Genomic DNA, 24,260 nt, shown 5'->3' with positions numbered 1-24,260 from the left:
CTCATCTGGGCACTTCCTGTGTCCATTGTTCCATAGGTGTGAGTCTTAACATCACCAACCAAGACTACTGGAGCTCCTCAGGATGAAGACGAGGTGCTGTCTCACCAGCAGCATAGGCTGGTCACAGGTTCATTTCCCAGTAAAGAATCATTAATGGATTGGCTGTTAACTTGATTGAGAGAGGCAGGTGAAAGAGGGATGCCTCAGAGTGGGAAGGGCTGGGCTGTGTGCTCCCACAGGTGTGAGCAGTCTGTGCCCCCCCTCCCCTATGGGTATAAACAGGCCCTTTTCCGAAGGGAAAACCTGGACGCCGGATGAGCCCAGGCTGTGGCTGGTGGTTTTGGCTCCTGCTTTAGCATATGGCTGAGAGAGGCTGTCTGTGGCCCACTCTCCGGAGTGCTATGACTCGTGGGTGCTCCAGCCTTCTCCCTTTCCCTCTTCTTCTGCTCCTGATGCTTCCTGGGGCTTCCTGGCAGGCTCCCCGTTTTCACCAGCCTGTGCAGGTACAGTGCCTGGAGTCCATTATGGTGGTCACTGTTCAAAGAGATCTGTTTGGCACTGGGAAGCTGGTCAAAGCAATGGACCTCAGCCTGGGTGCAGAGGGCTGCAAGCCTGCAACTTTGCCAGAAGATGCCCAAGTGATCACCTTTGAGGTTGGCCTCCATAAGTGTGGCAATGTTGTGCAGGTAAGTCTACATCCCTCTCCCTTAGGGAAATGTGTGCGTGTTCCCCTAGGTACCAACACTGCTCAATCAACTGCTATGAACTGCCTGTCTCATGCTTGGGAGCACCAGAGATAGCCTCCTAGAGCCTCCTAGGGCCTGCCCCAGATCTGGGGAAAGACTTCAGCCAGACTCCCACTTTCTGGAGTGATCACAGAATCATAGACTTAGAGGACATCCATCCAAACACCCCCACTTTACAGATGAGGAAACTGAGGCCCAGAGTGGTGACTTTGGGTGAAAAGGTCAGAGCTCTAGAACTGGAAACAACCTTAGTGGTCATCCAGATCCCTTCCTTTTACAGATGACACAGCTGAGGCTCAGAGGAGTAAAGTGACTTACCCAGGGTCACTCAGCTAGGGAGTGAGTGAGAAAGGGAACAACAATAATAATAGCTAATAGTTATATAAGGGGGCTAGGTGGTGCAGTTGATATAGCATCAGGCCTGGAGTCAAGATGACTCATCTTCCTGAGTTCAAATCTGGCCTCAGACACTTAGTAACTGTGTGACCCTGGGCAAGTCATTTCACTCTGTTTGCCTCAGTTTCCTCATCTTAAAATGAGCTGGAGAAGGAAATAGCAAACCAATCTTTTGCCCAAAAAACCCCTAAATGGGATCACAAAGAGTCAGACACAACTGAACAACAAATGTGCCAAGCACTTCACAATTACGATCTCATCTGATCTTCACAAAAATCCTGGAAGGGAGGCACTCTTCTTTTATTCCCATTTCACAGAGAAGAAAACTGAGGCAGGTGGGTTAACTGACTTGTTCAGGGTCACACAGCCAGTGAGTGAGTGTGGGGAAAGAAATGGTATGGGAAAACTGGGAAAGGAACAGACTTTGAAGCTCCCCCCAATGTCCATATCAAAAGTCTAACCTTTATTTGGTAGGAAATGGGGAGCCAGGTGCAGTGCTTAAGTAGAAGAGTGTTATCAATAGTGTGACAAGTCAATTCCTTCTGGGCCTTGGTTTTCTCAGCTGCAAAAACTGGGTTTTGGATGAGCTCACTCCAGTCTCTTAGCACTGCCATTCTACAGGCCTACACTATCTCCTCCATTTGAAAAGGAAAAGGTGGTGGTCCTGCCTTCAAGGGGATTGGAGTCTAATTGGGGAGACCAGAAGGAAATATGCAAAGACCTGAGCTAATTACTAAGCTGTGTAGATTACCCTAAGTGAGCTCGGGGAAGGCTTGAGCCTAGAGCCGGGCTGGAAGGGATGAGAAGAATCTGGGCAGGTGAAGGAAGGGCTCCCATTTAGAGAGGCCAATGTCGGCCAAGACCTGGAGGAAGGGATGCCTATGGCAGGCTCGATTTCTGTTGTGTTGGGGAGGGGAGATGGTAATTATCGGTCTAAAGTCTGGGCCATGGACAGGAGTGTGGAAAGACTACTTGGAGGAAAATGGGGCACTCGGGGCAGCTGGGTGGAGCAGCAGATAGAGCCCCAGCCCTGGAGTCAGGAGGACCTGGGCTCAAATCTGGCCTCAGACAAGGTTAGCTGCGTGACTCTGGGCAAGTCACTTCATCCTCATTGCCTTAAAAAAAAAAAAGTAAAATGAAAAGTAGAGCAGCGGTAGAGTGCTTCTCATTCATGCCCTCTTTACATCGCGCTGTGACTCTTCTGAGAGCATCTCTCAATTAGCTTTGCTTACAGTCTCTTCCCTCTGCAATCTGTTTTGCACAGCTGTTAAAAATCACCTTTCTAAGGCTCTGACCTTCCAGCTCCCTTTCTCCAACCTTCCAAGGCTACCCATTGCCTCTAGAATAAAACACAAACTCTCAGCCTGCCATCTAAAACCCAATCCACAATCCAATCTACTTTTTAAGCCAAACAACTGTTAGAGCTCCCCTCAAGTCTGCATTCTACCTCCTATTTCCGTGGAGTCATACCTTCACCCGTCCTCTGGAATATGTTTCCACCTCAGCGCTGCCTCCAAAGAATCCAGGTTTTCTCCAAGGCTGAGCTCAGGAACTTTCTTCGGTGATGACTTTGCTTCTAGTCATCTGGGCAGGTTCCCTTCTCCCCACCACATTCAGAAGAATGAAAACCTCTGGAGGGCAGGGACTCTGCTTTCCTCTGAGTCCCCAGAATTGAGCTCAGCGTTTGCCATATAACTGGCACTTAATGTCTTATTTAGTGATACCTTTAACATTTTTTACACTGGCTTTATTTCTGGAAACGACTTTCTGCTACTCAGAATGTAAAGAAAGTGGTGGAGGGGCAGTGGAGGGGAGAAAAAAAATCAACCAAGCACATAAATGATATCTGAGTATGGGTAATATTTCACATCTGTAGTCCCCCACCTCTGGAAAGAGAGGAGGTGCATTTTCTCAACTCTTCTCTGGGGTCAAATTTGGTCATAGTTGTGAAACATGCAGTTTCAAGTGTTTTGTTAGGGTTTTTAAAGATTTTTTTTTTTTGCTTGACCCCTCAATGAGGGGGGTAGGGGAGTGAGAAATTGGAACTCAAAATTTGAAAAAAAAGTTAATTGTTTTTACATGTCTTTTTCCCCTTAATATTTTTTCCAAATTACATTTTTTTTAAGAGGATGGGGGGGGGAAGGGAGGAGAAACTTGGTGACCCTATCTAGCCGAGGCTGGAAGTTCAAAGTTTAAAGACAGTTTGAAACAGAAACTTTGACTCTTTTTTTGTTTCCTACCTGGGCCAGTTTGCCCCTCCTTAGGCATCCTGGTAGCCTTCTACTCCAGGGACTTACCTTGACCTAGTATAGACACCCCATCAGTTTCTCCTTACAGGAGCTTGAAACACCCCAGCTCAAGAGATCCAGTGAATAGAGCACCATGCCTGGAGTCAGGAAGACCTGAATTCAAATTTGACCTCAGACACTTGCTGTGTGACCCTGGGCAAGTCACTTCACCCTGTTTGCCCCAGTTTTCTCACCTGTAAAATGAGCAGGAGAAAGAAATGGCAAACTCCTCCAGTATCTTTGCCAAGAAAACCCCAAGTGGCAGCAGGAAGAATCAGACATGCCAGAAAAATAATAAAACAACGAAGCACTTTAAGATTTGAAAAAATGCCTTACCTCATTTCATCTTCATAAAAACCTCACGAAGGAGATGCTACTAATTTAGCCTCAGTTTTATAGATGAGAAAAGCAAGGCTGAGAAAAGTTAAGTGACTTGTCCAGGGTCATACATGTAGTAAGTACCTGAGGCATGATTTGAGCTCCAATATTCTTGACTCCAGGCTCAGCCTTTGGCTGTCACCTAACTAGCTGCCTCGATCACTGCAGATCAGCACCTGCTGGGAGGTTGAGGGTCAGACCTCAGATGAAGAGACTGAGATTTAATGATTTGACCATGGTTACAAAGCTAAGAAGGTTCAGAGGCCGGATTTGAACCCTTCTCCTTCCTGACTTCCAAACAGGACATAACTCTGACCCTGCACCATTGCTTCTTCATACTGTCCACAACTTCTCTGGGCTATTAGACTACAGCCCTTTGGACTGCCTCTGCCCATTCTTACACATGTATTAGCCTCCTTTCTCACCTAATTGTGCTTCTCTGGGACTTTTCTGACTTCCCAGCCCCAAGAAGCTAATTATCGGAGAAACCTCTTCAGCCTTGGAGTTCTACCTCATTGCTACCCTCTGCTTCTCTGACTAGAGCTGACTCCAAAACCCCATTTAAGGAGCGAGCTTGACTCGGAGCATTTCCTTATTTTTTCACTTGGTTGTGCTACTTTGGAACTTCTCTGATTTTTCTGTAGTGCCCCCCTCCCCCCAGCACCTTCTGTCCCCACCCCCCACTTCAGCTTTCTTTTGCTTGTTGGCTTCTATTAGATTGTAAGCTTTTGAGGTCAGGGACTTTTTTTTATTTGTAGCCCCAGCTCTCAGCAAAGTGCCTGGCACTTTTGTGAGATTAATAAATGTCGATTGATTGATGCAATTATCAGAGAGTTACAACATCTCAGATCCTGTTTTCTCATTTGCAAAATAAATGAAATGGGTCTCACGGGTTTGGTGTGACGAATGAGTGTTGTAAGACTTAGAGCACTGTCAAATTTTGGCTTGTATGTAATGAGGATGAATAACTACATGTAATAGAACTTTTGGCTATGCTACACTCACATGTAGCAACCCTATAAAGGGGGTGTCCCACAAAGTATTTCTCAAGTGCCCCTGGAGGGAAGAATACCAAATCTTCACTCCTTAGCCAGCTAGCTACTTGACTGCTACCATGTTAATTCTCTCACCAGGTTCAAAGGAAATCCAGGGCTATGGTATGGGTTAAGGCTTGTTTGGAGGGAGGGTATTTAGGGGACCTCATACGTGATAAGTACTCAGAATCTTAAAGTAAAAACCACATTCAACTGAACATCTAACTTTCTATAATGGAACCAGCTAAGATAAAGGTTAATTAAGGCTCTTCACTGTTTCTTCTTCCAGGTAACTCCAGATGGACTGATATACAGCACAAGCTTGTTCTACCGCCCACGCCCAGTTGGAAATTTTACCATCTTAAGGACTAATCAGGCAGAAGTTCCCATTGAATGTCACTATCCTAGGTCTGTATCAGACGGCAGCCAGCTTGCTTTTTCTCTTTCTAAAGACAGAGCTCACTAGGCAGACTGACTCTTCTCTCTCTAAATCTCAGCTACTCAAATCTTGAAATTCCTAAGTGTGCCCCTCAGCAAAACAGAGTAAAGAAAACAAACAAAAAACCAACCTTATCTAGTGTCCTCCCTCCTTCCTATACTTTTTTTCTTTGTTTTTTCCATAGCTACCTATCACATGGTCTAGTTCCCTAAGACCTTGCTGCCAATTTCCCTACTCCTTTTTACCACCCTTGCTTATTGTCCTCGGCCGGGAGTAGGGAACATGTGGCCTTCTAGGTCTTCAAGTGCAGCCCTTTGAATCCAAACTTCAGGGCAGCTGGTGGTGCGGTGGATAGAGCACTGGCCCTGAAGTCAGGAGGACCTGAGTTCAAATCTGACCTCAGACGCATAATACTCACTAGCTGTGTGACCCTGGGCAAGTCACTTAACCCCAATTGCCTCACCAAAAAAAAACGCCAAAAAACATGAATCCAAACTTCATAGAACAAATCCTGTTAGATTCAGTCAAAGGGCTGGGACCTCCAGGCCACAGGTCCCCCATCCCTGTCCTTGGGTAACTCTATACTTACCTTAACTAGGAGTCCCCCTGTTAAGACACAGAAGTGTTGTTCAAGGTTCTGCCACCAGATGATAGAACCGGAACTTGGCTTCCCTCTCCTGGTCCTATTACCAAAAAATAATCCACAACTTTTGTAGAATCAGGAGAAGATCTTGGGCCTATCTAGTCCAATCCCTTCCCCTTACAAATAAGGAAACTGAAGTTCAGAGAGGTCAAGACTTGTCCAAAGTCTCAAAGGTGGGCCTTGAGCACAGATTTACCTGACTGGCCAGCTCCATTTTGACTTTGTAAAGTTAGCTTCACACCGTGAAGTTGCTTGCCCAGTATCAGCCATGGTACCAGCCAGGGGAGTGTTCCTGGAGGCCCTGCTGAGGGCAGAGTCGCCCACCAAGACTCTTCCCTACCCTCTGAGAAGATGGAGGGGAAGCAAAGGTACCTAAGGAGCCTAGAATTGTTCTCAGATTTCTTTTAAGTGGTTGAAAATGCTTAAGAGGACCCAACCCCTGAATGGAAGGTGGGGGAAATGTTCTGGTCCCAGGCTGAAGGGCATGTGAGTACTGAAACTCCGATAACTTCTTAACCATGATCCATACTGTAGTTATGGCAAGAGGGTGGCATATCAATCAGGGTTGTTTTGTTTTTCAGAAAATAGGCCTTGCAAGGATTGTTAGTGTGTCTTCCCTACTGATATATTCATACTTCTTTTTATTTAAAAATTTTATCCATTATGAGGTTTTTTTTCCATCTGAAAAATGGGAATATCTAAGCAGAGACCCACAAGGTAGCCTGGGAGAGAAGAAAAAACTACCGATTTAAAATCGGTATTTGAGTCTTGGCACTGTTGCTCTGTGTGACCAAAGGCAAGTTACTTTGCTCTGATGAGCCTCAGTTTCCTCATTAATAAAATGGTGAATAATCTGCCAAACACGGTTGTTGCAGGTTATTATATTTTATATGGCCTAAAGGAGTTTATGTTCAGTTGTGTCCAACTCTTTGTGACCCCATTTTGGGGTTTTCTTGGCAAAGATACTAAAGTAGCTTGCCATTTCTTTCTCCAGATCATTTGACAGATGAGGAAACTGAGGCAAACAGGGTTAAGTGAGTTGCCTAGGATCAATAGCTAATGTCTGAAGACAGGTTTGAACTTGAGAAGATGAACCTTCCTGATTCCAAGCCCAGTGCTCTATGGTGCCACCCAAAGGGCTTTGTTGAAATGAGCTATTGAGTAGCTTGCTGAAGGTTAGAGGCAGAGTTGAGAAGAAACCCAAAGTGAGATGTCTAATTGAAGAGTTCTTAACCTTGTTGTAGTCATAGATCCCTTTGGTAGTCTGAGGTCTAGACAACTTCTATTGAAATAGACTAACAAAATATTTTTTTAAAAATCCAAATTCACAGGCCCCAGGTTATGATCACCAGATATAACCTGGATGAAGATCCCAGCAAAAGACTGAGAAGGAGCAGTTAAACATGTAGGAGGAGAGCCAGGAGAGAGAGCAGTCTCACAAGAACCTAGAGAGAAGAGGGGGATGGACAGTGTTGAAGGATGAGGTCTGAGAAAAGGTTGTTGGAACAATTAAAGGGGCGGGGAGACGAAGCGTTTATGTAGAACCTACACTGTGCTAAGTGCTTTACGAATTTTATTTGAACCTTGCAACAGCTCTTAGAGGTAGGTGTTGTTATTACAATTTACAACTGAGGAAACTGAGGCAAACTGAGGTTTAAGTGACTTGTCCAGGATAGCACAATTAGTGAGGCTGGATTTGAACTTGGGTCTTCCTGACTCCAAGTCCAGAACCACCTAGCTGATAGTAACTTGGAGAAGAGGGTTAGAATTGAATGAGAACAGAAGCCGATTGCAGAGAGTTAAGAGTGAGAAGAAAGGAAATAGAAGCACCTATTGTAGATGACCTTCTCAAGGAGTTCAGCTTTAAGAGGAGAGAGCTAGGACAATGGCCAGCAGGAGTAGATAGATCCAGTGAAAGGTTTTGGAGGGTGGGGAGAGGTGGGCATGTTCCACAATCCTCCAGGTAAGCTCCATGGTGTGGGTTGGGCTAGGTAGATATGCTATGTCTCCTTCCAGGTGGAGCAATGTAAGTAGCAGAGCTATCCAGCCTACGTGGGTGCCCTTCAGGTCCACCATAACTTCAGAAAACAAGTTTAACTTTTCTCTCCACCTGATGAATGGTAAGATGAAGGGGTTGGGGATAAGAGGAGAGGAAAGGAACTCTATCCACCTCATACACACAATCCTCTCATCCTGTTCTAATTTGTATGTGAAAATGTTCATTGTTTTATATCCAAGTTCAGAATTTTTAAAAAAAAATTAAAAAATTTCTTAAATGTTGACCCTGCTTTCTCAATGTATGTGTATAATATGGTCATCCTGCCTTCCAGATGACTGGACAGCAGAGAGTACCTCGGCTGAGTTCCACCTGGGTGACACGGCCCACCTTCAGGCTGAAGTCCACAAAGGTAACCACATGGACCTGAAGCTCTTTGTTGACAGCTGTGTGGCCACACTGAGCCCAGACAAGAACTCGGAGCCCCGTTATGGAATCATGGATTACCACGGGTAAGTATCCCATTCCTTCAAGCTCGAACATCCCTCTGGAAGAGTGTTTCCTTCAGCATCTTCTTGTCCTTCTAGGTGTCTGGTAGATGGTCTTTCTGACTCTTCTTCAGCCTTCAGAGCCCCCCGGCCTAAGCCAGACACTCTCCAGTTCACAGTGGATGTGTTCCACTTTGTCAATGATTCTCGGAAACTGGTAAATACACTTTCCTATACTGAGAGTAAACGAGGTGGTCATATCTTCTGTTCTTCCCCAATACCTGACTTCTTCTCCTAGATATATATTACATGTCACCTGAGGGTCACTGCTGAAGACCAAGCCCCAGACCAAATCAACAAGGCCTGTTCCTTCAACAAGTCTACTAATAGGTGAGTAGGTCTGGAGAGTAGGAGCAGGGAGGGGCCTAGATCTCTAATCCATATTCCTAAAGCCCAAGACTGACCATGTCCTTCCAATGGCTCCCCATTGCTTGGGAACAAATCCATATTCCTCTGCCTGATATGTAAAGCCCTTCACAGCTTGGCCCCAACCTATATTTTCAGTCACCTTATACATTCCTCCCCTTCATACAGATTCTATGGCCTTAATGTTCTTCACACACGGTGTGCCATCTCCCATCTACTTCCCTTTGCAGTTCCAACTTTTTTTAAATTGCTGGTTTCCTTCAAAACTCAGCTTAGAAACCTTCTTCATAAGTCCTTGTCTGATTGGGCTCCTCATCCCCCAACTACCTTATCTGCATAAAACAATGATCTCTGTCCAATAGGATATGTTTGAGGACAGACAAGGACTGTTTTACATTTCTGTATCCCTAGCACACAGTAAACACTCCATAAATTTTTGGAGTAAAAACAACCTTTCTTCTCCCCTCATTTCCACCCGTCTCTTTCCCCAGCTGGTTTCCAGTAGAAGGACCTCCTGACATCTGCAGATGCTGCAACACTAAAGACTGTGGAAACCCAAACCAGTCCAGGAGACTACTTCCTATCTCTGCAAAGCTGTTCCAACAGCAACAAAGTAAGGTGTATGTGAAGATAGTTAAGGGCCCCCAGATCCTTCATCCTTAGCTCATCCCACCCATGCCAGGACTGGTCTAGAAACATAGTTCTCAAGTGTGGAGCCAGCACTCCTAGGACTCCATCTCTTGTGAGATGGCTTATAATTACCAAGCACTGGTAATAAAGTAGGATGATCTGGGTTCAAATTCTGATTCTGTTACTACCTGGACAGGTTGCTTTAATTTCTACTTCCCAGGCCTTTGTTCACTCCTCTGTAAAAATGAGGTGCCTGGATAGATAGCCTCCAGGTTCTCCTCCAGCCCTGAAACTGTTATTCTTACTCGGTCTAAATTTGGCAAAGGCTAGTAGGGCACCAAGCCCTACTCTAAGCCCAGTCATGAGGTCTTATTTTCTTTCTCTCCACCCGCAGTGAGAGAAGCAGACATCACAGTTGGGCCTGTGTTCTTGGCAAGGAATGTCAGTCGCCACACCCCATGGGAGCCCAACCCGGATTTCGTGGAAAAGTACGCAGCCCTAAGCCTGGGCCTGTCTCTGATTGCTGTCTTGGTTTTTACCTTAGTCATCATGGCCTTGATTCTCCTCTGTAGGAAGCACAATGGTGCTTCTTGATTTGTCTGCTAGCCAATAAAAAGAAAAAGACTCTTAATGTCTGACTGGTGTAGTGAATTGGTATTAATGGGCCAGTCTAGAGATTACAGAGCTCCGTTCTCAGGTTGGTCACTTAAAATTTGCCCTGGGCTGATCTGAGTAGAGTAGGGAGAGCAACTCCCAGTCCATCTTAAATAAAATCATGTATTTGGGGTGGCGGGGAGGTAGAGAGACAGGGTAGAAAACATTTCATTTGTGCCCTAGTCCTAGGAATAGGACCCTTCTTTGCTAATCCACAAATGAGCAAACTCGATCATATTCTCATTTCTGCCTGAACCATGAATGCCCCATATAATGTCCAGAGAGGTTTCAATGCCTCTAGGTAAAGAGAGTTCACTACTTTATCATTGTAATAGCCATGGGAAAGATGCTTTGTTCCTGCCCCTTTGAACAAGGATTCATTTCATGAGATCATAGATATAAAAGTAGAAAGATTTTAAGTCTCTTCCAGGGAGGGTAACCTGCTTGATTTTTTTTTTTTTTACCAGAGAAGAAAACTGAGGACCATAGAAGAACTTACTTGGGGTTATATAGTGATAAGTATCTAAGACAGGATTTGAACCCAGGTCTTCTTGAACCCAAATCCAGTGTCCTGTCCATGCATTGATGTCTTACAGGTTTTGTTTTAAAATAGACCTCTTGAAGGTACCTGGGATCCTCCTTTGAAGAAGGATATCTCATTCTTTCTTGAGTCATACTCTGCAACTAGCCAGTTATTTGGCCAATCTGTGGCTTAATCTTGCAGACCTGTATCATCAAACAGCCATAGGGACTAATGTCTGGCACAGGGGTCTGTATATTTGCCACTAGCTTCAGACTAGTTGCCGATAGGATGGGGTGAGAGGTCTTCTGTTTTCTTCTCATCATTGGGAGAATGGGGCTTGACTAGATGTACCCAGACTGAAGTTGTGATAAGGAAGCATCATTAGGGAAAGATTAAACAGAGGGCCACTAAGACCAGATCCTCTTCTTGGGGGCCTGAGAGTTCTCTCCTGCTCAAACATAGCAGCTTTGTCATCTAGAGCTGAGTACCCGATTTCTGCAAAGACAAATGATGATTTTGAGCCAGCTGGCATGGTGTTGAGAACACTGGATGGGGTTCTAGTTGAGCTTCCCCTCCCCCTCTGAGATCTTGGGCAAATAGCTTTACAGATCTGAGCCTGATTTCTCCCTCTGTAAAACAGGGACTGGCATCACTATGGTGACCTAAGACCACAGGGTATAAGGGAAAAGGTGCTGGATTTGGAATTGGAAGGACTTGGTTCAATCCCCACTTTGTTACTTCCTACCTACAGGACTAGGGCAGATCACTTGATCTCACGGGGCCTCAGTTCCTCATCTGTAAAAATGAGTGTTGGAACAAATGGCCTAAAAGGGCCATCTCTTTCAGCTTTAAAATTGATACTAAGGTTCATGAGTGTAGCAGGTACATCAAGGTATTTCCCCAATCACCTTGACTGAATGGGGAGGCTGATGAACCTTGGGGACTTTGTATCTTGCCAAATAAGGTATAAGCATGGCCCTTGGTGGTCTATGGAGTATAGCCTGCAGTAACCAGGGTTGGATTATTTTCCTGGGATTGTTCTGGGAGAGCTCTTCCTTTCCTATTGTCCTATTAAAAGGTAGTTTGGTAGCAGACACTTGACCTTTTCTGAGCACAGGTGAGAGGCCTCAGAGAAAACTCTGGTCTTGGGGTAGAGGTGGTCCTGCCCAAGAGGTGGTAGCAGCATCTTGGTCTTCTAACATTAGAATGTTGAGTGTGCCTGGGCCCAGAGTCTTTAGAACCTTCCTTCTTATTGGCACAAAGGAGTGGCTCCTCTACTATGGTCTGCCCATCAATCTATCTACCATCAATCCCCAAGACCCATGATGCTCCAAGAGACTTGTCTACGCCCTCTTTAGGAAGACACAAAGTCTTAAGCAAAGGGTCCCCATTTTACATGTTTGTCAATTTGATTAGGAAACTCTCCTGATCAACTCTCTTCTCCCACTGCACTGCCCTTTTACAAAGGGATGAGTTGGAATTTGGCCCAAAGAAGTAAAGTCATTTGTTCAGGGTTACAAGGCTAGGAAGTTTCAAGCTGGCATTCAGATACATATACTGATGTCAATTATCAACTCATCTATAAATAACTTCAGTTCTTGGGATCATAGATTTAGAGCCAGAAGTTTACCTCAAAGGATATGGAGTCCAAACTCCTCATTTTAGTTAGGGGGAAACTGAGGCACATGGAGGTAAAATGACTTGCCCAAGGTAGTAAGTAGCACCACTGAAGCCCAAACCCAGGTATTCTTGCTTCCATGTAGTTGATCTCTTTCCTGGTAGAAAACGGAGGATACACCATAAGACATGAACATCTACTGTGCTGTGCATTGTGGAAGCTACCAAGGAAATCTGTATCAACCTATGCCCTCAAGAGGCTTATAATCTAGTTGTGGAGACAGTTGTATGCCACTGGCCATTGTTACTTAAAGCTGCAGTAGAAAGGGCACTGGAGGCTCAGAGTATGGGAAGGATATAGGCCTGTAATCCCTGCTACAGGGGGAAACTGAGGCTGGTAGATCACTTGTGGTCTGCAGTTCTGAGCTGCAGCAGGACTAAAGCTGATAGAACAGCCCTCCAGAGCAGGAAGCCACCAGGCCTCCTCATGAGGGGTGAGCCAGCCCAGGTTGGAAACGGAGAAAGTCACAGTCTCCAAGCTGATCAATGGGATTGGACTCCTGAGTAGCCACCATACTTCCAATGCTGGTGAGATAGGGTGACCTAGTCTCACAAAAAAATGAAAAAGAAAATATAGGAAAAGAAAGAGTTGGTTTCTAGTTCCGAGTCTGAAACTTATTAGCTATATGGTTTAGGAAAACAAAACCTCAGAGTTTTATGCCCCAAAGAGATCACAGGAAGAAGAAAAGGACCCACGGACAAACATTTATAGCAGCCCTCTTTTGGAGGGGAGGGGGTGGTGGTAAAGAATTGGAAATGAGAGGATTCCCATTAATTGGAGAATGGTTGGACACAAGTTATAGGATGTGAATATAATAGAATACCGAAGGAGGGGCAGCTAGGTGGTGCAGTGGATAGAGCTCCAGCCTTGGAGTCAGGAAGACCTGAGTTCAAATGCAGCGTCAGACACTTGACACTTACTAGCTGTGTGACCCTGAGCAAGTCACTTAACCCTGATTGCCTCACCAAAAAGCAAAAAAGAAAAAAAAATGATGAAGGAGGTGGTTTCAAAAAAACCTGAGGAGACTTATCCGAAATGATACCAAAATAAAGTGGGCAGAACCAGGAGAATGACTTATACAGTAACAGCAATACAGTAAAGATAATCAACTTTGAAAGACTTAGTAACTCTGATCAACAAAATGACCAGCCACGTTTCCAAAGGACTCATGATAAAATACGCTATCCATCTCCAGGTAGAGATGATGGATTCAGAGTGAAGCTTGAAGCACATTCTCTCTCTCTCTTTCTCTCTCCCCCTGCCTTCCCCCCTTTCTCCCCCATCTTTCTTTTCTCTCCTCTCCCATGTCTCTCTCCCCCTCCCTCATCCCTCGAGGCACAGAGATTTAAGTGACTTATGCAGATTCATATACCTAGTTAGTATTGAAGGTAGCATGAGGGTGAGGCCCTGACTTTTACAGTCACCCAATCAATTTTCTTCCAACTGTTCCCGTCACATGCTTTCCGTATTACCAGTCAACCAAGCAAACCAAAAGGGAAATGAACCAACCCTATCGGGATTTTTCCCCTTAAAGATTGTTCTCTCATGGACTGAAAAAAACCTTCAGCTCAAGGCCATGGGGCCAAGTCAGTGCTGGGGCAGCCCCAGGATCTGGCATGATGTGGGTAAAAGGTCATTGGGTTGTGTCAGAAGACCTAGGTTCTAGTTTTGGTTCTTCCATTCCCTCTAGACCAGGGGGTTCATAAATTGGTGTCCACAAACTCAGAAAAAAGCACTTTGATCACCATATTTAAGTTTAATTGGTTTCCTTTATAATCCAATGTATTTTATGTAATGCATTTAGAAACCTTCTGAGGAGGGGTCTACAGGCTTCACCAACTTACCGAAGGGGTCCATGACCAGGAAAAGGTTAAGAATTCATGATCTGGATCATCTCTAAGATCTACCCCAAACCCTCAGTTCTAACAATCTGAAATCCTAAGGTGGTGCAGCTGTGGATAGAGCACTTGCCCTGGAGTCAGGGGGACCTGAGTTCAGATCTGCCCACAGATACTAGCTGTATGACCCAGTACAAGTCACTCAACCCCAAGTGCCTCAAAAAAACAATAATGCCTGAACTGTCCATGCCCTTTGACCCAGCAATCCCACTGAGCATATGCCACTAGAAAGCCAAAGATAGATTCCCAGTACGCTAAAATATTTATAGCACGACTCTGTGGTTGCAAAGAACTAGAAGATGTGAATGCTTATCAACTGGGAAATGCTTGGAAAAAAATAAAAACCTGGTGTATAAATGTAGGACTGTATATAAATACACAGTCAGCAATGAATATGGGAAATTCTGAGTAAAGTAAGCAGAACTAAGGAAACAGTAGACCACAAACCAACAGATCACTAGAGGGAAGTTGAATTCTGAGCGCCTGAAAAACCAATAAATCCAGTCCTGGAGAGCTGTTCATGAAAGATGCCCCCTCTTCACCCAAGAGAGGTGGAAGACTACAAGGACAGACTACTGCGTATATGGTCAGAGGCAGTCACTGTACCAATCAGCAGGCGGTGGGGCAGGAAATGTCTTGGATCTGGGATAAAAAAAAAGCATTAATAAAGGCAATTGGGGCACAGGAAACAACTAGTAGGAGAGTTGTGCTGGCATAAAGAGTTTGTGAAGGCTGGGGCTATAAAATCAAGCTGGTACCAGATTGTATAGCTCCTTAATGCCAGGAGGAGGAACTTGTATTTAATCCTAGAGAGAACGGGGATTCACTGATGGTTTCGCAAGGGGCATAGGAGGATGAGGCCTGTGCCTTAGGGGGACTACTTTGGCATCTGGTGGAAGGATGAATTAAAAAGGGAAGAGGCTGGGGGCAGAGCGACCAATTCAGAAGGTATTGCTCTGAGGCAAGTGATAGGGTCCTAGCTAAGGTGATGTGTAGACAGAAAGTGACGGACTTGCGGAGTACTATGGACAGAGACTCTCTAATCCTGGGCCACTGATTGGAAATGGTGCCAGGTGGAAGGAAGAGCCAAAGAGGACTCCAAGGTTAAAAGCTTGTGTGGCTGGGAAGACGTCAATGCCCTCAACAGAGATGAGGAAGTTTGAGGTTCTTCCTAATGCTAGAGCCGTGACACTAAGAAACTCACAATGGGGAACTATACAAGTAATAACAACAACATGTGGTTGTCATTCAAAGGAAAGAGAGGGTGGTTAAAACTGGTGGGGAGAAGTAAACATGCACGCACGCGTGCACGCACACACACACACACACACACACACAGGAACACTCACACGGCTATTTCTGGACTAAGCCTCATCTTGTACTCATCAAGGATGTCAGCCACTAAAGGCTTTCAACGTTTTATTTTATTGGCTCAACTCCTGGCATAAACAAGGAAATCAGTGCAGGATAAAAGACATGAAGAGCGGGATTTGATTCCAGGGCTACAGGTACCCCAACCCCAACAGATATTTATTGAATATGGAGTGTCTGCAGAGCACTGTGCAGGAGCCTGGGGAGATGCAAAGTTTGGATAAAGGCCCAGCTCCTGCCATCATGGAGCAGTGCAGTTAAGAGAAGGGTAAGACAGGACCTGAAGAGCTATAATACGGAACATCGAAAATAAAAATCGCTGACATTTAGACATTGAAGTTTCCAAAGTGCTTTACATGTGTTGCTTTGTTTCCTCCTCACAGCAATCCTGGGAGGTAGGTGCTATTATTATTAAGTGGCTTGCCTAGGGTCGCACAGATAGAAAGCATCTGAAGGATTAGAACTCAGATCTTTTGGATCGGGAAGTACATTCTCACTGCTCTGCACCCTGGCTGCCTTTAGCATTCTCAAGATCCCAGATCTAGAGTTTGAAGGGAGCTTGGAGGCCACGTAGCCCCACTCCCCCATTTTACAGAGAGGCAGCCAGGGGAGGGGAACCTGTCCCAGATTGGTAACCAAAGGATTTGCGTTTGAAGTCTCTAGGATCTAATACAAATACCTCATGTAAAGCCCTTCACAGTCTGGCTCCAGCAGACATGCCACATAATTTCCCTTCATGCCCTCTACAATCCAGGCAGAGCGGCATTCTTGGTGCCCTTTATATGTGACCTTCCATTTGCCACCTCTGTGCCTCTGTACTGGCTGTGTCCCCTGCCTGGAATGCCCTTCCCCTCCCTCTCCCCCCCCCCACCTGTGCCTCCTTCAGAGCTCAGCACAAGGGCCAGCTCATACAGAAGATCCTTCACGCTCCTTCACGCTCCCCCACACTCATACTCCTCCCCCCGTATACCTATAAAGAATATAAGAGGTGGCACAGTGGATAGAGCTCCAGCCTTGGAGTCAGGAGGACATGAGTTCAAATGCAGCGTCAGACACTTGACACTTACTAGCTGTGTGACCCTGGACAAGTCACTTAACTCCTGATTGCCTCATCCAAAAAAGCCAAAAAAAAAAGGATATAGGAAGAAGCAAGAGGCAGCTCCTCCAGTGTAGCATTTTACCAAGAGAATGTTCTCATGCAGTCATTTCAGTCATGTCTGACTCTTTGTGACCCCATTTGGGGTGCTAGGGTTTGTTAAGTGTTTTTTGTTTTGTTTTGTTTTGTTTTTGTTTTTGGTAAAGATACTGGAGTGGTTTGCCATTTCCTTCTCCAGCTCATTTTACAGGTGGGGAAACTGAGGCAAACAAGGTGAAGTGACTTGCCCAGTGTCACATAGCTAGGAAGTGTCTGAGGCCAAATTTGAACTCAGGTCTTCCTGACTCCAGACCCAGCCCTTTATCCATTGAGCCACCTAGCAGCCCCTACCAAGGGAATAGCTATCCTGCTTTACTAATATTTTGACAACAACGAAAGTGAGAAGCTGCCCTCGAGCAAGAACACATCTCCCTTCCCTGTTTTACCTTGCTTGTGCCTCAGAGACTTATTTCTACCAGCTCTAGAGGTAAATTTATATTCATTATTAATCTCTGTCTCTTGACAGATGCTCTTGTTTATGGAACACGGGCTTGCTGAGGGGTGCTACTTCAAGGGGCCTCTTGTGTTTGCAGATTCCCAGGAGGGTCATTGTCCACTCCTCCTCCCCTGTACCACACCTTCACTGAAGCTTCACTATCCCTTGCCAAAAAGCCAAACCTTTCCCCAATCTCTACCGCATCAGCATTAATCACACAACAAGGATTAGCAGATTCCGGTCTGTCTATCTATCTATCTATCTATCTATCCATCCATCCATCCATCCATCCATCATCTACCTATCTCTATCACCTTTTTCTCTATCCTCTCTATCCTTTTTATCTGTCTATCTAGAAGTGAAACAATAGCAGAGACTGATGAAAAAAATGATTATTTCTCTCATGTTAATAATCAATTATTAAGTTAGGATTGAGGTTTTCCCTTATTTCCTCATTCAGAAACCAGAAACCAGTTGGTTGTTCAGCTCTAATGCATGAGATTGCCCAAATCCCCACCCAACCACAGAAACTTAGAAGGGGAATTCTGGCCTATTGTGTTCCACTCAGGCAGGCTTCCTGGGGGGTGGGAGATGTGGTAGATCCTTTGTCTAGATTGGTCAAGGCTGGGGGTGGTCTGGCTTGAGATAGTCTCTCTTGGTCCATGAATGGCCCCTCATTAGAATAGGCCCACCTCTTATTATGATAGTCATTCTTTTCATTAATTGTTAACCAATCAGAGTTTATTGCCACCTGTCAGGAATACCCACTCTTCCAAGGACATATAAGGGGCAAGAAGTCACCATGACCCCTCTTTGGCATTTGAGAGTGTCACTGACCCCTTTTATTAATTATCCACTAACATTATTAATAAAATGATTGATTACCCAGAAACTATGAACTTTTTAGATGAGCAATGATAGGAGAACGGTTTGTTTGGATAGGAAGCAGCCAGAGGCTTTTGCTGTTGACTACAGAGACAGAATCAGCTACCCCTCTTTATCTCTACCTTCTCCCAGAGAGACAGGAAATCTTAACAGAGACATGAGCCTTGAACCAGTTTCTCTCTACTAAGCAAGTGGAGGGGTTACAGTTCCTTTAGCTGCACTACAATCCCACTGATGTACGCTCATCGATTCAAGGAGCAAATCGATCTTTATTCTTCTTGGTCCAATGCCTTCTGTCCACACATCAAAGCTGATGGAAGGGGTTGGGGAGCGAGCAGCCACAGATTGTTTTGGCCCACACTCGACCTGTTTTGCCTTCCTCATTATGTGGTAGCTGACCACAAGAATAACTGTTCATCACAATTTCCGGCTTCTCTCCCCACTCCCCGCCCCCTCCACACACACACACACACACACACACACACCCCTAAACCCTACAGAAAATACAATCCCAGAAATCTAAGTTTAAAACACATCTCCAACTGATGAACTCTGGTATTGTGTCTCCATAGCAACACAGGTGCTATATCTATATTTTGAATTTACGTGTATAGGATCATGGATTTAGATCTGGAAGACACATTTCAGCCCAATCCCCTTACTTCACAGATGGAGAAACTGAGGCAAAAAAAAAAAGATAAGGGGCTCCCCCACGGTCTTATAGCTAATAAGTGTCTGAAGTGGGATTCAAATTTGTCTTCCTGAATTCTAACCACTGTACCAACTACCAGCCTTCACAGGAACTGAGGTGGTGTAGGGGGAATTATGCCTCCCAAATGTTGTGGGATGCATTTACATATTTGTGATTAAACTTTTGAAGCTGTTAAGAGTAAATGGAAGTGGGGCAGAAGGGACCATGCCACACCCCAATAGTGGAGGGAACAGTCATTTGCAGAGAGCCTGGACACTTAAGCTCCCTTAAGAATACCAGAGAACCCTGAAAGAGGGCTGAAATATAACATATCTGCCTCTCAGGCAGTTGGGACAAGGGTAGTCAGTGCTACAACCTCCAACAGCCAGACTTCGAGTAGTCACCATCCATTTAGGAGCTACTCTCCCAAAACAAATGGTCAAGGCCTCTGAGCTTCTGGTAGCCCAGTTTCTCAATTCTAAAACTCTTCCTATATACTTTTCTATTCAGCCTGGGGCGGAGAAAGGCCCCAGCGACAAAGTCAAGCCCAGGAGGCAAGGGAGTTATCTTCCTCCAGCCTAGCCACATTCCTGCCTTTCAGATACTTAGGAAAGGCAGGCTTTGAGCTCATTAAAGTCAGCAAAGTGTGTCTTTGGGAGAACTTTGCCCCAGGGCTCTAAACCTCAGCTTCCTGAAAGGCAATTGAGGTAAGAAATAGTAAAATATTGTAAGGGGCAGGCCAGCCTCCTGATGTCACTCTCTAAAATCAGAATGGAAACATACAAAAGGAAACAAAATAGCAAGAAATGCACACAGGAAAACAGATCTCTGAAGAAAAATAGAAAAGATAAAGGAAATTGATGAAGGGAAAGAGCCTAGATACATTCAAAATAAATTTTGGAGATCTTCAGGAAGCATCAGAAGAGATTGGAATGGAAAAAGAAACATGGTAAGATAGCCCAAGACATGCCCTCAAGCACATAAAGAACACTTTATGAGAATTTAACAATCCATACTGCACCCCTGTTCTTAAAAAATAAATCACAAGGGGAAATGAAAGAAGAATTTGGAGTTTTAAAAATCCCAGGAGGAAATGAAACTAGAAATTCCCAATGCTAAATAAATAAAAATTATAAAATCGGGAAGAAATAACAAAAAAAGTTCAACATGGAAAAAAGGATAGGAAATATGAAAACAATGACAGACAAAATCAGTGTCAAACTTAATACTGTTGAAGACAAACAGGAATAGCAGCTGAGAAAGTAGAAAGATAATTTCTAAAAAGTAAATTGAAAAAAGTAACCCAAATGGAAAGAGATTTGGAAATCCCATAGTCACGATTTAGGAATATCAGGATCTCTCACATTCTGGAGATTTTTTTTTTCAAAGCAAAAAAGAAGATCAGATCACCCAAAGCAGTTGGCGATACATTTATAGATGGGCAAGACAACTTCTAGGGTGATTGACATCCTTCTGAGTAGCTTCTAGCTCTTCTAGACAGAGTGTGGCCAATGGCCTGGTGGCCTGAGTCTTTACAGGTGGGAAGAAAAGAGTGTGGAGCCCAGAGGCTTTTAAAAAAATGGTGTTCTCAGAAACTAACACCCAAGATGGAACACTAAAATCCCAACTCTTTTACTGAATAGACAATTTCCCAACTTTTTGAACAACTCATCTTAGAGAGTTGCCCAGGGCATCTGAAAGGTTAAGTAATTTCCCCAAAGTCTCATAGAAGCATGTATCTGAAATGGGACTTGAATTCAGGGCTTCCTGGCTCTGAGGTTAGCTTGCTCTCTGCCCTAAATTACCGTTCTCCAGCTTGACTCCCAAATATACCATCACAGTACATGGTCCAAATCTCTTTCAAGCTTGAATGCCTCTCCCACCTTTCATCTCTCAGTAGCTGGCCTTGTCTTCCACTTTGCCAATGTTGAGATTGTTTCTCTAGTCCAGGGGTCCTTGGTCTTCTAATCCAGGTATAAGCCTCAGGTCAAACCTGAGGTCAATGAATTTAAAAAATTATATTTTGATCACCATATTTCAGGATGACTGGGTTCCTTTGTAATTCTGTGTATCTTCTGCATATATAGACATGCTTCTGAGAAGGGGTCCCTCGAGTTCACCATCCCAACTGCCCAGAGGCAGCCAGCACACAAACAAGGGTAAGAACCCTGCTTCCATCCCATTTCTATTCTGTAGGGGCTTCTAGAGGTTTCCACAGGCAGAAATAGAACTGTGAAACAAGATAACAGGAACTAAAGCTACCTTAATCCTCGCTGGGACAAAGAAAGCACAGGGAGTGACTGGATCTGTGTGTGGGTGAACAGGTCTGGGGTTCCTTTGTCTTTCACTTGCCCTTGAGACATCCTGATTTCTGTGCAGGAAGCCATTTTACGTATACTGAGCCCTTGACACTTGGGACTTTGGGCTCAACATACAGGCAGTTGAGGCACTTGGCAGGAGCCTGCCAGTAGAGCTGGGGTCTCTGTCTTGTAGGGGAGTAAAACCTGAGTTTGGAATTGCCAGACTGTGGCAGCCAGGAGCTGCCTTAGCCCAAAGCTCCATCTAAAGGCACTCTAGACCAGGGAAGGAGAGGTCAAGGGCAGGACCAACACAATCCATTTTACTGACCCTTCTCATTGCCTCTTGGAGGCTGTAAGAAATGAAAGAGCTAAGTTTCCATGTAAGTAGATAAGAAATCAGCATAGACAGGATAACTTCTAGGTCGACTGTGGGAACGGGGGGGGGGGGGGGGGTGATAACACAATTCTAGACGCATAATGTATGTTAGGGGTGGGGCATATAAGGAAGATTGTAACCCAGAAGGATTAGGACCAAGCCTGATCCAGAAGGGAGGAGTTAGGCAATTACTAACTATAAAGCTTGCCCTGCCTTCTTTTACCGCTGGCATTTTCTCCCCTTCCAAGGAGATGTGCCCGCTTCTCGAGAGAATCGAAGTGGCGCACTTCAACCTCTTTAATAAAAAGTCTTTGAAACACTAGTCTTCGGAACAGAGGCTGGGGTCATCTTTATAACAGAAGCTCATCATTTACATCCAGCTGCCTTTGTGTGGATGTACCCCCAGGCTTTGTCTTAGGCTCTCTCCTCTCATTGGCTCCCATGGATTCGATTGTCTCTCAGCATAGGAGGTCCTAGAACCACAGAGCTAGAACCAAGAGGAAGCTTGGAGTCCATCAAGTTCAGCCCCCTCATTTCACAGAGGAGGAAGCTGATGGCCCAGAGCCGCCCAGTATCATAGGTCTAATAAGTATCTTTGAAGGCTATGAACTCAGGTCTTCCTGACTAGTGCTCTGCTCCCTGCACTACCTAACAGATGACTCTTCAGATCTACACATCCAGCCCTAATCTCTCTCCTGAGCCAGCATGCTGCATCTCCAACATCCATTGGATATTCCTACCTGAATATCCACAGGCATTTCCAACTCAACATATCCAAGATGGAACTCGTTTTCTTTCCCCTAAATCAGTCCTTCTTCCTAACTCTCCTAATTTTTTTAAAAAATAAGGGCCTTGCCATTTTCCTAGTCAACTGGGTTTGTAACCTAGCAGTTTCCTCAGTTCTTCACTTTTATTCACCTCCCTTCCCCCCAAAGTCAATTAGTTGCTAAGTCCACCTCAGCATCTTTCATATCAGTCTCTTTCTTTTCACCCTAGGCTAGACCCTCTTCATCTCTCACTTGGATGATTGTAATAGCTTCCCAACTGGCCTCTCTGCCTCACATGTCTGCCCTCTCCAAATAATCTTCCACACAGCCACCAAAGTAAAGATATCTTCCTAAAAGACAGGTGTGACCATGTTACTCCCTTTCATGAAGTCTCAGTGACTCCTTTTTGCCTCTAGCATAAAATTAAAATGCTACTGTTTGATATTCAAAGCACTTCACAATCTGGTTCCAGCCTGTCTTTCCAGGCTGATTACATATGTAAAGTGTGTATGTGCGTGTGCTGCCCATGTATGTACACATGGGTTTGTCTAAATGTGGTTCACAGAGACGAGTGAAAAAAAATGTCTCATCTGCCTCTCTCCAAGGAGGGGTTTGATTTCTTCCAGGGAAGGAGCAGAAGAGGGGGACTATAGAGCTGTCTGTTTCAGCTCTTTGCAGAGAGAGGTTTACCGGACTAGAATTATATCTATCTCACCCCACCCCCACCAAATATTGTTAATCTGAAGGAAATGATTTTGTCCTCATGTTCAAGCCACTTTCCTGTTCAAGATCCCTTAAAGGGGAAGGAATACCACAAAGTTATATCTTCAGATTTTATCCTTTCCTGCTTAATGTTAATTACAGCAACAAACAAAAATATCACCAATAGTGACTAGCGGATAAACCCATTTATGTAAACAGATAACAAACAAAAGTCAGATAAATTATTCAGATTAGAATATACCAGACAATACTTACAGTGAATGAGCTCTCTCTTGCTGTGAGATGTGAGAGAGAGAGTCCCTGATCTCCCCAAAGGGAAGCAAGCTGGGAATTGGGGATATGTTATGATATTGGCTCCACTTATGCCACTTCTCAAAGTCCTCTCTCTCTCTTTCCCCTCCCCCTCCCTCTTTCTCTTCTCCCTGCTCCAGATTTCTCCCCAAAACAGGGCCTGGAACCATTATTTGTCTGACAGAAGAGATTCCATCACTGATAAGTTAAGTGATTTGCTCAGGGTCACATAGCCAGTAGATATTAGAAGCCAGATCTGAACCCAGGTCTTCCTGATTTCAAGTCTGGCTGTCCTCTAGACCCCACTGACTCTGCCATATTGGTTGCCAGGCTCAAAATGTCATGCTCCTTCCTCTCCTCCATGGCCCTCTTTGCTCCACTGATCATACCTCTTTTTTTTTTTAATCTTCAGTCTGTCCCTTCCTACTATCTCTTTCTCTGCACATGAACAGCTTGAGACTGTCCAGTCCTCAGAGAGCCTCTTTATCCTTCATTTTCTCCCTCCCCCCAAAGCCACGATGCTGTTTGTCTTCCCCCCTTCACTGCCAAACTATTACAAAGATAGTTTACACTGGCTGTGTCTACTTCCTCCCCACCCACTCTCTTCCCATATCCCTGCCCCAGTCTACTGAAAGAACTCTCTGAAGTCACCAGTGGCCCCTCAATGACCAAAATCAATGGTCTTTTCTGAGTCTGTAGAAAAGTTCAGGAAAATAAAAACGGAGAAAAGGCCATTGGACTCGGTATCAGAGGGGCCACTGGAAATTGTGCTTGGAGATTTCCAGGGAGGGGGAATAGCCCATTGCACTTTGGGATGGTGCTAATTGTTCGGACTAAATCTGCCTGCCTGAACTTCAGGCTCCCTCCTAATTCTGCTCTCTGAGGCCAAGCAGAACGTGGCTAATCCCTCTTTTACCCCAGAGCTGTTGGGATTCTAGAAGCACAATCTTTGAGTCTTACTCCACCCTACGCCTACATCCCATCAGTGGCCAAGAATTTTTTTTAAAT

General features: G+C 44.9%; 1 protein-coding gene across 1 annotated transcript; it reads left to right on the top strand.

Moving 5' to 3' along the window:
• The first annotated feature begins 359 nt into the window (after positions 1-359).
• Positions 360-10,065, top strand: ZP3 (zona pellucida glycoprotein 3). Its single transcript, XM_021005844.2, has 8 exons — positions 360-686; positions 5,132-5,250; positions 7,941-8,044; positions 8,255-8,432; positions 8,508-8,625; positions 8,707-8,798; positions 9,326-9,447; positions 9,859-10,065. The coding sequence occupies exons 1-8, from the start codon at positions 360-362 to the stop codon at positions 10,056-10,058; spliced, it is 1,260 nt and encodes a 419-aa protein (XP_020861503.1). The 3' UTR covers positions 10,059-10,065.
• Positions 10,066-24,260: the final 14,195 nt, after the last annotated feature.

The sequence above is a fragment of the Phascolarctos cinereus genome, unplaced genomic scaffold (assembly GCF_003287225.1).
Source record: "Phascolarctos cinereus isolate Bilbo 61053 unplaced genomic scaffold, phaCin_HiC Scaffold_5;HRSCAF=322, whole genome shotgun sequence".
In the NCBI taxonomy this organism is placed as follows: Eukaryota; Metazoa; Chordata; class Mammalia; order Diprotodontia; family Phascolarctidae; genus Phascolarctos; species Phascolarctos cinereus.
The sequence above is the reverse complement of the archived record's forward strand: the minus strand, read 5'-3'. Positions and strand labels throughout refer to the sequence as shown.

Bases quoted from the DNA above. Each gene is read 5' to 3' on its own strand.
- ZP3 (XM_021005844.2), top strand. From the start codon at position 360: ATGGCTGAGAGAGGCTGTCTGTGGCCCACTCTCCGGAGTGCTATGACT. The intron at 8,045-8,254 runs GTAAGATGAAGG...CCTGCCTTCCAG, and splicing joins TTCTCTCCACCTGATGAATG to ATGACTGGACAGCAGAGAGT. The intron at 9,448-9,858 runs GTAAGGTGTATG...CTCCACCCGCAG, and splicing joins GCTGTTCCAACAGCAACAAA to TGAGAGAAGCAGACATCACA.